At 45.4% G+C, this 13537-nt stretch overlaps 1 protein-coding gene across 1 annotated transcript in view; it reads left to right on the top strand.

The window, feature by feature from the left end:
* LOC311231840 (host cell factor 2-like) overlaps positions 1-13537 on the top strand; it is a gene marked incomplete at its 3' end in the record, with an annotated part of 88658 nt that overhangs the window by 59486 nt on the left and 15635 nt on the right. The window contains exons 16-17 of the mRNA XM_084318460.1: positions 2735-2874; positions 6660-6804. Coding sequence (XP_084174586.1) covers positions 2735-2874; positions 6660-6804 — 285 coding nt within the window. The remainder of the gene's footprint in view (positions 1-2734; positions 2875-6659; positions 6805-13537) is intronic.

Below are 13537 nucleotides of genomic sequence, written 5' to 3'. Positions count from 1 at the left end.
GTCCACATTCACGCACAAATCCGTACTTTGATAATAATCAAAACCCAGCTTAAGCCGTTAAACCCATGTAGTGAATCGCGAAGCCAATACGCGCACACACACATACAGTCGAACTGGAACGGTTTACCAAACATACACTACCAGTAGGGCTGGGTGATCTATCGAGTATACTCGATGTATCGCGGCTTGTTCTACATGAGATGTAGTAAATTAGTATATCGTGAACATCGAGTATGTTGTCACGTCGCGGCTGATGAGACTTTAGCTTTAGCGCAGAGCTGTCCTCTTATTTCATTATAGACACATGACCAGCGCGGACCTTTAATGACATGCAATTTAATTGACGCAAGCAATGGGCTAACGTTAGCTGCTAACCAAGTTATCCATGATGACTAGGCTAAGCTAACTAGCTAGCTTGACAACAGAAGTTTAAACATAACTTCATATTTATTGGTTATTCGTTTCTTTATATCAGCATCCAGTTTCCATCTCTGTGTGTTAAACTCTTCCTGTTTACATTCGAGTGTGACGTCACCGCCTACGGCAGCTTAGACGCTCAAAACGTGAACCTAAAACAAAACCAGAGGGGGGGGGGGGCTGGCTCTCTCTCTCTCTCTCTCTCTCTCTCTCTCTCTCTCTCTCTCTCTCTCTCTCTCTCTCTCTCTCTCTCTCTCTCTCTCTACATTCAATGATTTAAAGTAGCCAAACATTACAGTATAAATACTAGGGATGGGTACCGAATTCGGTACTTTTGAGGTACCGAACCGAGTATCGATTCAAGTGAGATACAGTTTTTTTTTCTTTTTCTTCTTTTTTTTTACCTTTTTTTCTTTTCATGTCATGTCAACGTTCACACGCACAATATATGCTTACCTAGGATTTGACTTGATTCAACAACAAAGCAGTCGGAGCAATGGCAAGCCGAAAACTGTCGAAATTGTTTTTCACGACTGATGTAGGTAAATTAAATTTCTTGAGACTAAAGTACCGAAAAAAGGTACCGTTGGGTACCGGTATCGATTCATGTGTGTGTTTGGCTAAAGTGGATAGAAAACACAGTACTGTGCAAAAGTCTTAGGCACCCAATAGTTTTTATATAAATTGTCTTAGATGTAAATAAAATTTGTTTATTAGTGTGTCAGTAGACTACTCTTAGTACATTTTCATTTAATTATTTTTTAAAGCATCTTCATGGTTTAATAATGCAAACGTATGTTGCAGGGACTTATTATAATCATCATATTGGCGTGACTGTATGCATCAAAGGGTTAAATCAAGCATTTGTAAGTGCTTTAGAGGAAATGTCAAAATATCGCGATATATATCGTGTATCGTGATATGCCCAAAAAATATCGCGATATCATTTAGAGGCCATATCGCCCAGCCCTAACTCCCAGCATTCATATCTTATATGAATATCTTAAATCCCATCATATCTTATATCCCAGCAACATAACATAACTTACTTACCCAAACAACGTGTCCCTGAGTCCACTCATGCACGAATCCATTTAAAAACATTAGAAAAACACTCCGTTTCCCGATTCCTCAATCATCCAATGTCTGGAAGTTAGTGGACCCATGGTCCATCCATTCGACCTTAATAAACGGACTGCCACCGGTCCATAACCGCGTTCTATAGAAGAATAAGTCTTTATTTGCAGATTAATACACACGCGAGATGGAAGACCCACAGGAACACGGGCGTGGCTCTGCTGAGCTCTGACTGAGAGAGGGAAAGACAGACTGCCCTGCCCTCTGCTGGCGCATGCTGTGCACTACAACCATTGGCGCACAGTCTGTGATGTCACGGTATTGAAAATCATACCGACGGGATTTCGAAATACCCTGGTATACCGTAATACCGTCATACCGCCCAAGCCTAATTAGTTGTAATATTAGATGTCTAGGGGATGTCTTTTGTAGCCAGGGGAGCAGCAAGCTAATGCCAAAAGCGGACGTTGACTGTCTGACTCTGTTTACACTTCAGGGTCACGTTAGATAAGGAGGATACTAAAATTACATCAAATTAGACATTGCCAGCAAAGCAAAGATGAAGATGCTTATTTGTCAATAAAATACTGAAAACAAAACATGCAGACAGACAAGCAGCTCTAAGGAGGCAGCGCTAGAAAGCAGTAGTTTGTTTACAAAGATGTGTAAGAGAGGAGCATACAAATCTATTTGCCCCCCCCCCCACACCTACAGAATCAAAACAAGCATGTAGAAAAGACGAGCAAGAGACAAATTGGGAGCAGAGAAACCTTAAACTTTGTTTACAGACTTTATGAAATTACATATTTTTGCAAAAGTAATGAATGAATGAATGAATGAAATAACTTTTATTTAAAATGGACACCACAGCTACATTGGACCAGTCACAGTGGACAGACCAGATGTGTTGTTTTGCGTGTTTATAGCACAAGTGCTAGTTTTCAACACTAGTCCACTGAGGCTTTTCTATAAGATATAATAAAATTAACAGTGTAATACAGAATTAAAAATAATGATGATACATGATTGTGCAAACATTTAAAAATTAGTAATATTACAGGAAATTACATAATTGTCAAACGTGAAAAGATTGTGCTTACTCAAAACACTGCAGTGATAACATCGCATTGGTAATATGACATTACTACATTTCTAGTGTACAATTGCTTTAACCATACAGCCTAACTGAAATGTTTAATCTGCTTTAAATTATTATTTTGTCTGTGTATGGACTTTACAGAGCCGTGTCCAGTGAAGATGTCCCAGGGAAAGAATTACCTCAGTGACGGCCCCAACAAACGTGTCGGAGCTGTTTCACCGGCTGCAGACGAGAAAGATGACCACATAGCCGGTCCTAGCCAACACCATATGCTCTCCGAGGTGGTATTATGCTTCAGTTGTTATGCTTAGGGTTAGGCTATATCAGGGGTGGCCAACCCGCGGCTCGCGAGCCGCATGCGGCTCTTTGCCCGTCAATGTGCGGCTCTTCCATCCATAAAATTTTTTTTTTTTTTTTTTTTTTTTTTTTACTTTTTTTTTTTTTTTTTTTTTACTTTTTTTTTTTTTATGTCACTCATTCCATAAGGACGTAGAATAAACATTTACAAAATTTTTTTAAATGGTCCATTTGCATGTTCTTGCTATCTGAATCTAGGGACATATATGGATCAGTGTCAGAAATAGTGTGTCTGTTACTAGGCTTGAGTAAATTGTAATGAACCAAAGGAGAATATCAATTCTATTTAAAAAAAAAATTATCTTTGACTTTAAATAACACCATGCTAAAATTGACCAGACCTGAAAAATCTAAGCAAATGAATAAAGGGAAGATGATTAAACAGAAGGTTTTGTAGATACAGTACTGAATTCTGCCATCTTTTTTATAATGTAAATTTCTCCACCATTTTTCATCATATTGCAACACCGTTTTTTGCAAGACGTTCACAGAAAGGTAGAGAAACTAACTGCGTTCTGTTTTATGGCAATAACGTTCAGGTTTGTGGGAGATAATCCCAAAAAATAAGAGAAATTAAAAAGTAAATCCAGAAGTCAGATGATTCCAGTGGCCCTGAAAAACATCGAAGAGGGGGAAGTTTTAGACGTGCCACAAAGAAATGGCTAGCCAGTGAAGCATAGAATAGCCATAGGAAGGAGAGGGTAGGAAGTGCTTTTTTTTGTATGGGGTTGCTATTATGTTTTATTCTGTTTTTTATTATGATGATCTTTGTTTTATTATGATGCTCTATGTTTTATTATGATGCTCTATGTTTTATTATGATGCTCTATGTTTTTATTATGATGCTCTGTTTTAGTATGTTTTATTATGATGCTCTATGTTTTATGATGTCTGTCCATGTCCAAAATCAGGGACCATGATGGAAATAAGTGCTTGCACTTTCTCATGTTTTTATCCCTTGGATGCTGTCTTTTACTCCACAATAAAAATCAATCAATCAATCAATCAATTGACAGGGGCTGGTGTGAGCTGGGTAGGGTAGTTTTTCGAAATTTGAAAGCCCTGAGTCTCTTCCTTCAAAAGACTACACTCACTTTTGGCTGTGCCACTTCCTCCTGTCAATATGCGCCGGTTTCCGACTCAATGCCCTGAGATTTCTATAATCTTATATTTCACTAGTAATAACAGTTCAAATAATTGGTAAACAAACATAATGCTGAAAATATACACTTTTACTGTATATCTCGGGCTTAAGAGGTTAACCCTGTGAGGCCCAAATTAAAAAGAAATTAGCAACTTCAGAGGCCAGAGGGTGGGACATATAAACACATTTACTATCAAATAGCATTGTGAGGCTGAACAACAGGACCAATTGACTATACATGTGCTTAAAGGGGAACTATCTTATAAATGGCTTTTTTCAGTGTTTACCATTGTTTCTTAGCTATGTGGACTTATATTAATAGGATATATGTCTCTAATTCTCATATTGGCGAATTCTTCCAATTCTCCTCTCACAATATTCACCCTCACTGAACTGAGTCATCTGAAAATGTGCATATCTGTGATGTCAGAGATTTCTCAGCTGCATAATAATGTGGCAGTTGATGTGGCAGTTGGCACCAGGCCACACAGTGGTTGGAGCCCAGCCTCAAAACGGCTTAAGATCTTGAGGTAGAAAAATGCGGTTTTTAGTACTTGATTAGAAATACAAAACAATGCATTTTTTTTGAAAAAAACCTAGGTGTTCCATAGACTCACAGGAATTGTGTAAAAGTGCCCAAATAGTGAAAGAAATCGTAAAATAGTTCCCCTTTAACATTTTTTAAATAAACATAATTTTTTAAATGGCTAAAAGTGATTTTGTAATTTTGCAACCGTGGGTCTCACAGGGTACTTTTAACCCTGTGAGGCCCAAATAAAAAAGACATTAGCAACTTCAGAGGCCAGAGGGTGAGACCTATAAACACATGAAGGGTGCCGTGACTGAAAAAAAAGGTTGAGAAACGCTGGTATATGGTGTGGACCGTGTGGCTCTTTGTGGTACCACAGTAATTTTTTTGTGGCTCTTAGTCTCTGACTGGTTGGCCACCCCTGGGCTATATGAACAAAATCTCATATCATCAGATCTCCCTTAGGTTTGACTAGTGGATGAACAAAATACATCATATATATAGCTTAGGTTTGACTAGTGGATGAACAAAATACATCATATATATAGCTTAGGTTTGACTAGTGGATGAACAAAATACAGCACATATTCCTTAGGTTTGACTAGTGGATGCAGGACTTCAGGGTTTCTAGAGACACCTACCATTGGAGTCGAGCAGAGTTAACACATCCACTGCAATGATAGAAGTGGGCACATATTTGCCATTTTGGCTACAGAGCTACATCGGAGTTCACTTGTTTGGTCCACACCAGAGTTCTAATGAGCTTTCACACCACCCAAAACCAACCGGACTATCCGAGGAAACGAACCAGGGTTCGATTAAGGCGGACCAAAGAGCTCAGGTGTGAAAGCGACCTTAGACTGTAGGAGTTCAGGAATCTACTCTTTTTGGGTAGACTTTTTGCTAGTTTTCACATTATTATGGTATTAAGTTTTCCAATACCAGTTACAAGTGATATGACAATCTATTTGATATCAGTATCAAAATAATTTCCAAATGAACCGTTATGAATATCTGGTTGATTTCAAATAAGTGGTTAGCTGGCAAACCAGTTATCTGTCCACCCCCCCCCCCCCCCCTTATTACAATCCAAACAAAGAGTATACTTTTCAATACATTGGTTGAGCATTGGTTGAGCATAAGTGAATATGTTATGAACAAATTAAAAGTTTAAAAACTAGTGAACGATTGTCTTCCAGGGATGTATTGATACAGGTATTGGGCCATGCCAGGCTAAAACAGGGTAGCGGGATTGGGGCAGATTTCCCCAATGCTAAAATCTGACACCAAGAGAGCATGTGATTTGATTAAACTCCAAGCAGCATAATACCCTGTTTGGCCCATCTTGTACCCCAGCATGTGGGGAAACTTGGCATGGCCAAACACTTGTCTGACTTGTGAGTTAAAGAGATAGTTTGGATTTTTGGACTCTTAAGTGGTATGAAATACTTGCTAGTAGTATAGTTGATGCGATGCCATTAGCTTAACTCACAGAGTACCGTGGTCTGAGTTCTGGCCTGGTTCTGAGTGAACCGGGAAGCTTCAGACAGGCAGCAAATGAAATCATGAGACAAAAAAGTGTTATTCCACCACACAATAACCTGCAGGAAAAAGTTGTAATCATCCACAGCAGAAAACATGTCCTATGCTTCAGAGTGACATGATGTGTTGAACTAGTCTCAGTGTGAGGTAGTCAATAAATGCTGGGTCTTGAAGCATAGAAAATGAGGCACGCTGTTTTCTGCTGTGGGTGATTAAAACTTCTGCCAGGTCAGAACTCCGACCACGAGACTCGGTGTGTAAACTGAGGGCACTGCATCAACTATACTACTATAGTATTTCATAACACTTGATGTCCAAAACTCTGAACTATCCCTTTAAGTTGACACTCATCATCAAATACCAGTGACAAGACATGTCTAACATTAAAAAAAAACACTCAAGCCAAACCTGTCAATCTACAATTACTCTGGGGAGAGTGAACGTTGTACTTTGCAAGACTCTTATTGTTACTGTTTTTTATCTGGTATTTTTAGGCCACAGCCCCACTGATATCCAGTACAGTGGAGGAGATTGCATCTTGCAGTCACCTCTCTCTGTTGAGACTAAAGGAACTATCTGTCTACTTGGTGGACTGCATTAAAACACCAGGACTTAAAGGAACTGTGAATGAAGGAGGAGGTAAGGCTCTAAATGCTCTCTTTATTTAAAAAAGTATTCACATTGAGATATTTTTTCTTTTTTTACAAGAGCGCCCTAGCGCCCAACACAGGCAACAGCACAATTAACGTTAGGTTATGACTATAACCAAGTTCTGTTAATTAGGGGTGACGCTTGGCATCACTCATGCACTCCCTCGCGTACGTGCACGCGCACTGAATAAATTCCACAAATGTACCTTTAATACCAGTATTAGTCTGACCACACCCCTCATCAGCTTACCTTCATAAGCAGGTGTGTGGTCACCTGCTCTCCTCCTTCCCAAGCTTTCACCACAAGGTGAGGTCAAGGGCTGCAGCGGCCGTCGGATGCCAAGCGTCACCCCTAATTAACAGAACTTGGTTATAGTCATAACCTAACGTTCTGTATCATTAGGGGATCCGCTTGGCATCACTCATGCACAAAGGGAGGCCAAGCGGAGCCACTGGCCGACAAATACACCCGCTGAAGGCCCCCCACAACCAACAGAACAGGGAGGGCCGAGCCCCCCCGACCCTCCCTAATGGAGGGCACCCCCCTTATTAGAGGTTTACCGGGAGGGCGACGGACCCGACCGTGCGAAGAGGCACTCAAGCAACTCAGCGCACAGGGTGAGCAGACCGTGGCTTGACCCCACGACTACACACACGCACAACCCGCATGCCACCCGGGAACGAACGGAGGGAAACAACCTTGTTACTGCCCCCAGAATCACGGGGTCAAAGGCAAACCCAACCCCGTGGCAAGGCCGTAGCAGCGGAGCGCGAAGGAAGACCCAGACCCACCAAAAGGACTGGACTCCCTGGAATGGGGGCCCGGAGAAGTCCATGATGCCAGCATCAAGACCCCACCAGGTGGGCACTTAGTGACCCCGCCCCCCACATCGCCAGCGTATTCGGACAAAGGCCCCTCAGCTGTGCGGGCCCTGTCCTCCCCAACAGTACACCGTCTGGCACACTGGCCCTGTAACAGGCAGACAGCATGGCCGTAAACACACAAAGAGTTAACCAACGGAAGCAGGCAGTGCACCGGGGAAAAAGACCAGGCAACAGGCTGTTAACCCTAGCCTGGAGACTGCGGACGAGACAGGCGCCAGAAAGGACAGCTGAACACAGCCGCCCCGGCGGAAGGGGCGTATGCTGGCGTTGTTGCATGACCAAGCCTCCACAGAGAAGGCTGACACGATTGGCAGACGTCATGAACGTGCAGGGGCACCCTCAACCGGTGAACCCGGGAGTTGACACTGCAGCAACACACCAGAGAACCAACCACCCAGGTGTTACCCTACGCGGTGGTTGGTCCCATAACCCCTCAGGATAAAAACCCAAAACACACCTGCGGCACTGCTGCAGCCCGTGTTCCAGTTTCCAACAGGGTTATCCCGGGCCTACGGGTCAACGAAACATTACCCCGGACCGGGCCCGGTGATACGGGGAGCACAGGGTCCCCCGAGGAGGCCAAAACCACCCCAAGGCCCCTCTTCGCTACGCGTAAGAGAAGAGCGTAAAAAATGGAAAACCAGCCCCAGCACCCCGCACTCGGTATTCCCAGGAGGTCACCCAACCAAGTACCAACCAATCCCAACCTGCATGGCGGCCGAGATCCGACGAGATCGGGCGCGTACAGGTTGGCACGGCCGTAAGCCATTTACGACAGTGTAGAATACAATGTACCCAACAAGGGTTCCATAGCGCTCAACCCTGTGACACCCGGACCGACCTAGCATTTTTCCCCCTGAAAAAAGCCCAAGTCCCTCAGGGTACCAGAACAGCAGATCTGCATCCCCGGCGGACAACGGGTTTAACTGATCCGGACCAGCGCGACCAGAACCAGTCCCGTGCCCTAACCACGCCGACATGCCAACTCCAGGAGAAGGGGCAGATATGCGTGTTGATCTCAAAACATAAAAAGAAGGCGCCACCCAGACGTTTCGGTGCGAACCGTGCCCGGCGGCCCACCCCCAGGGCGTGAGACCCTTCCCCCTATGTTCAGATCCATTCCGTCATCATCCCCTGATATGAACGGGAACCCATCGACAACCACACAGGGCGTCGGAAGAGGGAAAAAAAACCCATCCCAATTGCTTCATAAAAAAACGCTGTTTTAACCCCAAGCAATCAAGGCGCGCCAGTCAGCCAATGTCCAACAGAACATCCTGAGCTAGCACTATGTGTGCGTTTTGACATACCCACATCAACAATAGGCTATTTAGACCATCTTATTGAATCCCCAAGACGCCCAGGGGAACGACAAGAGGGGCGAGATGCAATCAACTCCATGAATGAATGAATGAAAACTTTACCCAACAGATTGCAGAAAGGGTACAACCCAGTACGGCGCAATACACACAATTGGTTAAGGGGAGGCAGACCTGAGAAAGACGTTAGTCCTGTTTTCATCAGGAACCCCCATTTCCAATTCATATAGACACATCCAACTCTTTATAATAATAAAGAAAAAGCATCACCCGTATGAACCAACTGCACAGCTGGGAGTAAAAAACCCATTTCCACATGATTTCAAATCCAGTCACTCTTTTTAATCAGAGTGTAAGACCAGACCCTCCCAGAAACACCTTCCCACATGAGTTTATAGTCATGAAAAAGATATGCCAACTGTGAGTCATGTGACCAACCGACTCAAGTTTACACATAAATCGGGCGTAGCAGAACCGTGAGCCCTACGCCCTAACTCGACACCTTTAAGACACCGTAACTCATGGAAGGCGTCGCCATAGCAACACCGCTACAACGGGCGGGGAATCCTGCCGGCTCCTGTCTTGTAATAGGAGTTGGCAGAATAACCCCCCCCCCCCCCCCCCCCCCCCCCCCCCCCCCTGCCAAGACGTCCCACCGGCTCGGCCCTGACTGGCTCAGCAGAAGAGATAAAAAATCCCCTAAACCAATCAAGTGGGAAGGAGGGGTTTATTCGACACCCCCTCACGAAAACACACTTCGTTCCCTACACACAGAAAAACAACCGTAGCCATTTTGAAAACCTCCGGTAGAATGCAATGCATAGCATAAGCTAATACAATGCCCGCTACCCACAAAATGTGAACAGGATTTACAACAAAAAACAAGTCGCATGTGTGTGAATCCTACACCCGTTGACTATGTCGTACATAGCAAAAAACGCTGACCGAGAGTAACGGCTAGGCCGTGGAATGTGCGTGTACGAGTATTACTGCAACTAAACAACACAGCATTGTGAGACACATATACTTAGTTCAAGCAATGGAATAACACCAGTTTCTACCTGCATGTGGAGCATCAAGCTAATAGAACCTATTACTGAGTGTATGTTGCAGACCTTGCTTAACCTCGTAACACAACACGACTCATCTCACAACGTAAAAGTGCAGATTCATATTTACACAACCCCACCATATGAATTGTTGAAGAAACACACAGTTTGTTCGGCCAAAACATAGTCCCCCTTATGTCGGGGAACTTTTTTATTTATAATGTTTTTTTAAGGCACAAAATCATAGAGGGGCCGGGGAGGGTGTACAAGAGAGGGGATACAGAGGGGAAAAGTCACTCAGCGGTGTCTGCCACCTCGCGCCGCTCGAGTCTTGCCACCCCGAGGAGCCCCGGAGGGACGGTAGGTTACTGTCTGCTGGTCACGACGTTCCCTACCGTCTCCTCCGGTCGTGGATGGGCCGGCGGTGGCAGAAGCGCCGTCTCTTCTCCTGGCCCTATTGGAAGGGCCAGTAGCGGCGGCGGAGGCAGTGGTAGCGGCGACGGAGACAGCTCGACGTCGCGGAAGCCTTCTGACTCCACCGGCAAGGACGGGAGGCGGAAAATGGGGTTGGAGGATGGATCTCTCCTCTGCCATCTCTCTGCATGTCGAGGTCATCAACCGCAGGGCCTTCCCGAACAGACCAGCGTCGGAGAGGGCGGCCGTCAGAAGAGGGGCTCTCTTCCGTTCCGGCACACGGGCCTGCTCCAGCCAAAGATGACGCTGGCCCAGGGTGGCCAGGGCGCGCACTTTCCCCATGGCTATGGCCAGCACCTGGGAAAGGTGCAGGACAGCTCCTGCAGCCTGGGTGATCTGATCGCATTTTACCTCGTTCAGATCCGTGCCGCCCGTCATGATCCCCGATACAAATCTAGCCAGGTGGGCGATGTTAGACGCCGCAGCCAGCGATTGTGTACCAGCGATAAATGACTGGTCACCCCAATAAGCCAATCGCCTAGCCGATTTCCCCTGGAGGACCGGCTTGCATAGGGGTTCCCACACCATATCCGGACAGAGGAGAGCGGCCATCGGGCTGTCAAGCCGAGGCACGCCCTCCCCCATACCTTTGACTAACCCGACACCCGCGTAACTGGTACATAGGTGGGAGTTAGTCCCATGATGTTGGACACCGCCTGACCCTGACGAACATAGGCCCCCATTGAGGGGAAAAATGGGTAGACAACGTCCACCCCTCTCACTGGGCGACGCTGCCAGGGATGACCTATGAGATCATCAGGGACAGGTGCAGGCAATGGCAGCGGCAGAGGCACGCCGTTTGCGGCGGCGGCTACCGCCATGAGCTCGGGAAACAAAGCCCGCAGTTCCCCCTGCAGACTTTCCTCCACCGACCCCGCATCCCTCACATGCAGCAGGCTGCGACTGGTTAAGGAGCCACAGTCTGATGTGGCCGACAGTAGGGCATCCTGCTGATGAGGCCAAGGTGGTTCCTCGACATCCTCGAACAGGGAGCCCCATGGAGCCATTTCTCCCCCCTCCGGGGTCTCCTGAGGAGGGATACTCTCCTCCACGGGACCATCATACAAGAATCCGTCCGCCTCTTCCATGAAGTCCTCAGTTTCCATCGGAAATCCAGAGCCGGACGCATCCTCGCTGGTCTCCAGCAGTTCCCCAAACCCAGGCCGTTCGCGTCTGCATGCTACCATCTTGCGACGTGAACGGGCAGACGCGAAAAGTTTGCGTCGCAAATCCCCTGGCTCCAAGACAACCCCCCGTTCACCAACGGACGATTCCCCGGAACCAGAAGAACCAGAGTCGAGATCAGGCCATCGCCGGAGCGACGGCACCGACTCCTCGGCTCTTCGGAGAGGCAAACTATCCATCGGCTGTCTCCTGGGCTGGGTCAGCAACCATGAAAGTGGCAACAGCCCAGCACCAAAACGCACGACGGAGGCGGGAATGGAGAACCGCTGGTGAAGAGTAGGTCTAGCGGGTCTACTCTCCGCGGAATACATTATGACCCAAACTTTTTCTTTACAACAGATATGAGAGAAGAAAAAATTAAGCACAATGTAAACTCGTCACAACTCTTTTCAACTAACAACACGTCAAGTGGGGTACTACCGGGCACTTCCTTGTGGTGAAAGCGAGAAGGAGGAGAGCAGGTGGTCAGACTAATACTGGTATTAAAGGTACATTTGTGGAATTTATTCAGTGCGCGTGCACGTACGCGAGGGAGTGCATGAGTGATGCCAAGCGGATCCCCTAATGATACAGAACAGGGTTGCAGATATTTCATTTCAACCTTTATTAAAAAATCGTACGATTGTACAAATGTAAACAGTACATAATAAAAGCAATATTCACAGACAATTTAACACAAGAGTAATAATAATATAAAAAAAATAATGTTCTAAAATAATTAAAAAATCTTTAGGATTCCGGTTTAGCGTTAGAATGGAGTAAGTCGCATGTGACACAGCTGCTCACCCGTTCTTTTTTTTTTTCCTTTTAAAAACATATTTATAAACCATTAATGCGTTTAAAACTTGACGCATATATCAACTAGATTATTAACTAACTATATTGACCAAAAGAATCGAGATGCCAAACACAAGGAAAGACACAACGAGAACAAAACCAGTCGCAGATGATCCGCCTAAGGAAGCAGGATACGTGCGGCATACAGCAGGAAATATAGACTTGACAGTGGCCGCTTCAAGTTCAACCCCTTCAATTACCTCCGCGGACACCGAATATATCATCCGGAGAATGGAGGAAATGGAGAAGATAATAACTCAAAAAGTAGATGCTATTAAAGAATCTATTGAAGGCAAAATTGATGCGCTGAGAGCGGACGCCGACGCACAGATTAAACGCACCGAGGCTCTGGAAAAAGTAATGGAAGCCCACGAAAACAATTTCGCTCGCATCTACAATGAAGTAGAGGTTAACAACGTTAACCTAACTGCTGAGATGAAGGGAAACTACAAAGAAATCAATACGGAGCTCAGCGAAATAACGTTGGAGCTTAAGCGAATCAATGAAGAACAGAAAGCCAAAATATTCGAGATGGAATATCAAAAATGCAAGCTGAATATTCGTATTGTCGGTCTGGACGAATCAGTGAGATGTGCAAACCCTGAAGAGTTTGCCACAGAATTACAGAAAATCTTGGGAACAGAGATCCTTCCTAAAATACCAGAGGTGGAACAGTGCTTCAGATTGGGGACCCGCTCCATTGGCAATAACGCTAAGCCCAGAGTGATATTGGTTATCCTGCGCCAAGTCAGAATAAAAGAAATCATTATTCGTGAAACTCGCAGGATGAAAGGCAATCTGAAATACATGGATGTACCAATACACTGCTTTGAAGATTATTGTCGTGATGTAGTGGAACTGCGTGCCAAGTTCAAGACGGTGATGTCTCAACTATACCTGGAGAAATACAGACCCCTACTAATATACCCTGCAATACTTCGCATTGTCGATAAACAAGGAGCAAGGGTTCTCC

The sequence above is a fragment of the Notolepis coatsorum genome, assembly GCF_963971535.1.
Source record: "Notolepis coatsorum genome assembly, chromosome: 7".
Classification (NCBI taxonomy): domain Eukaryota; kingdom Metazoa; phylum Chordata; class Actinopteri; order Aulopiformes; family Paralepididae; genus Notolepis; species Notolepis coatsorum.
The sequence above is the reverse complement of the archived record's forward strand: the minus strand, read 5'-3'. Positions and strand labels throughout refer to the sequence as shown.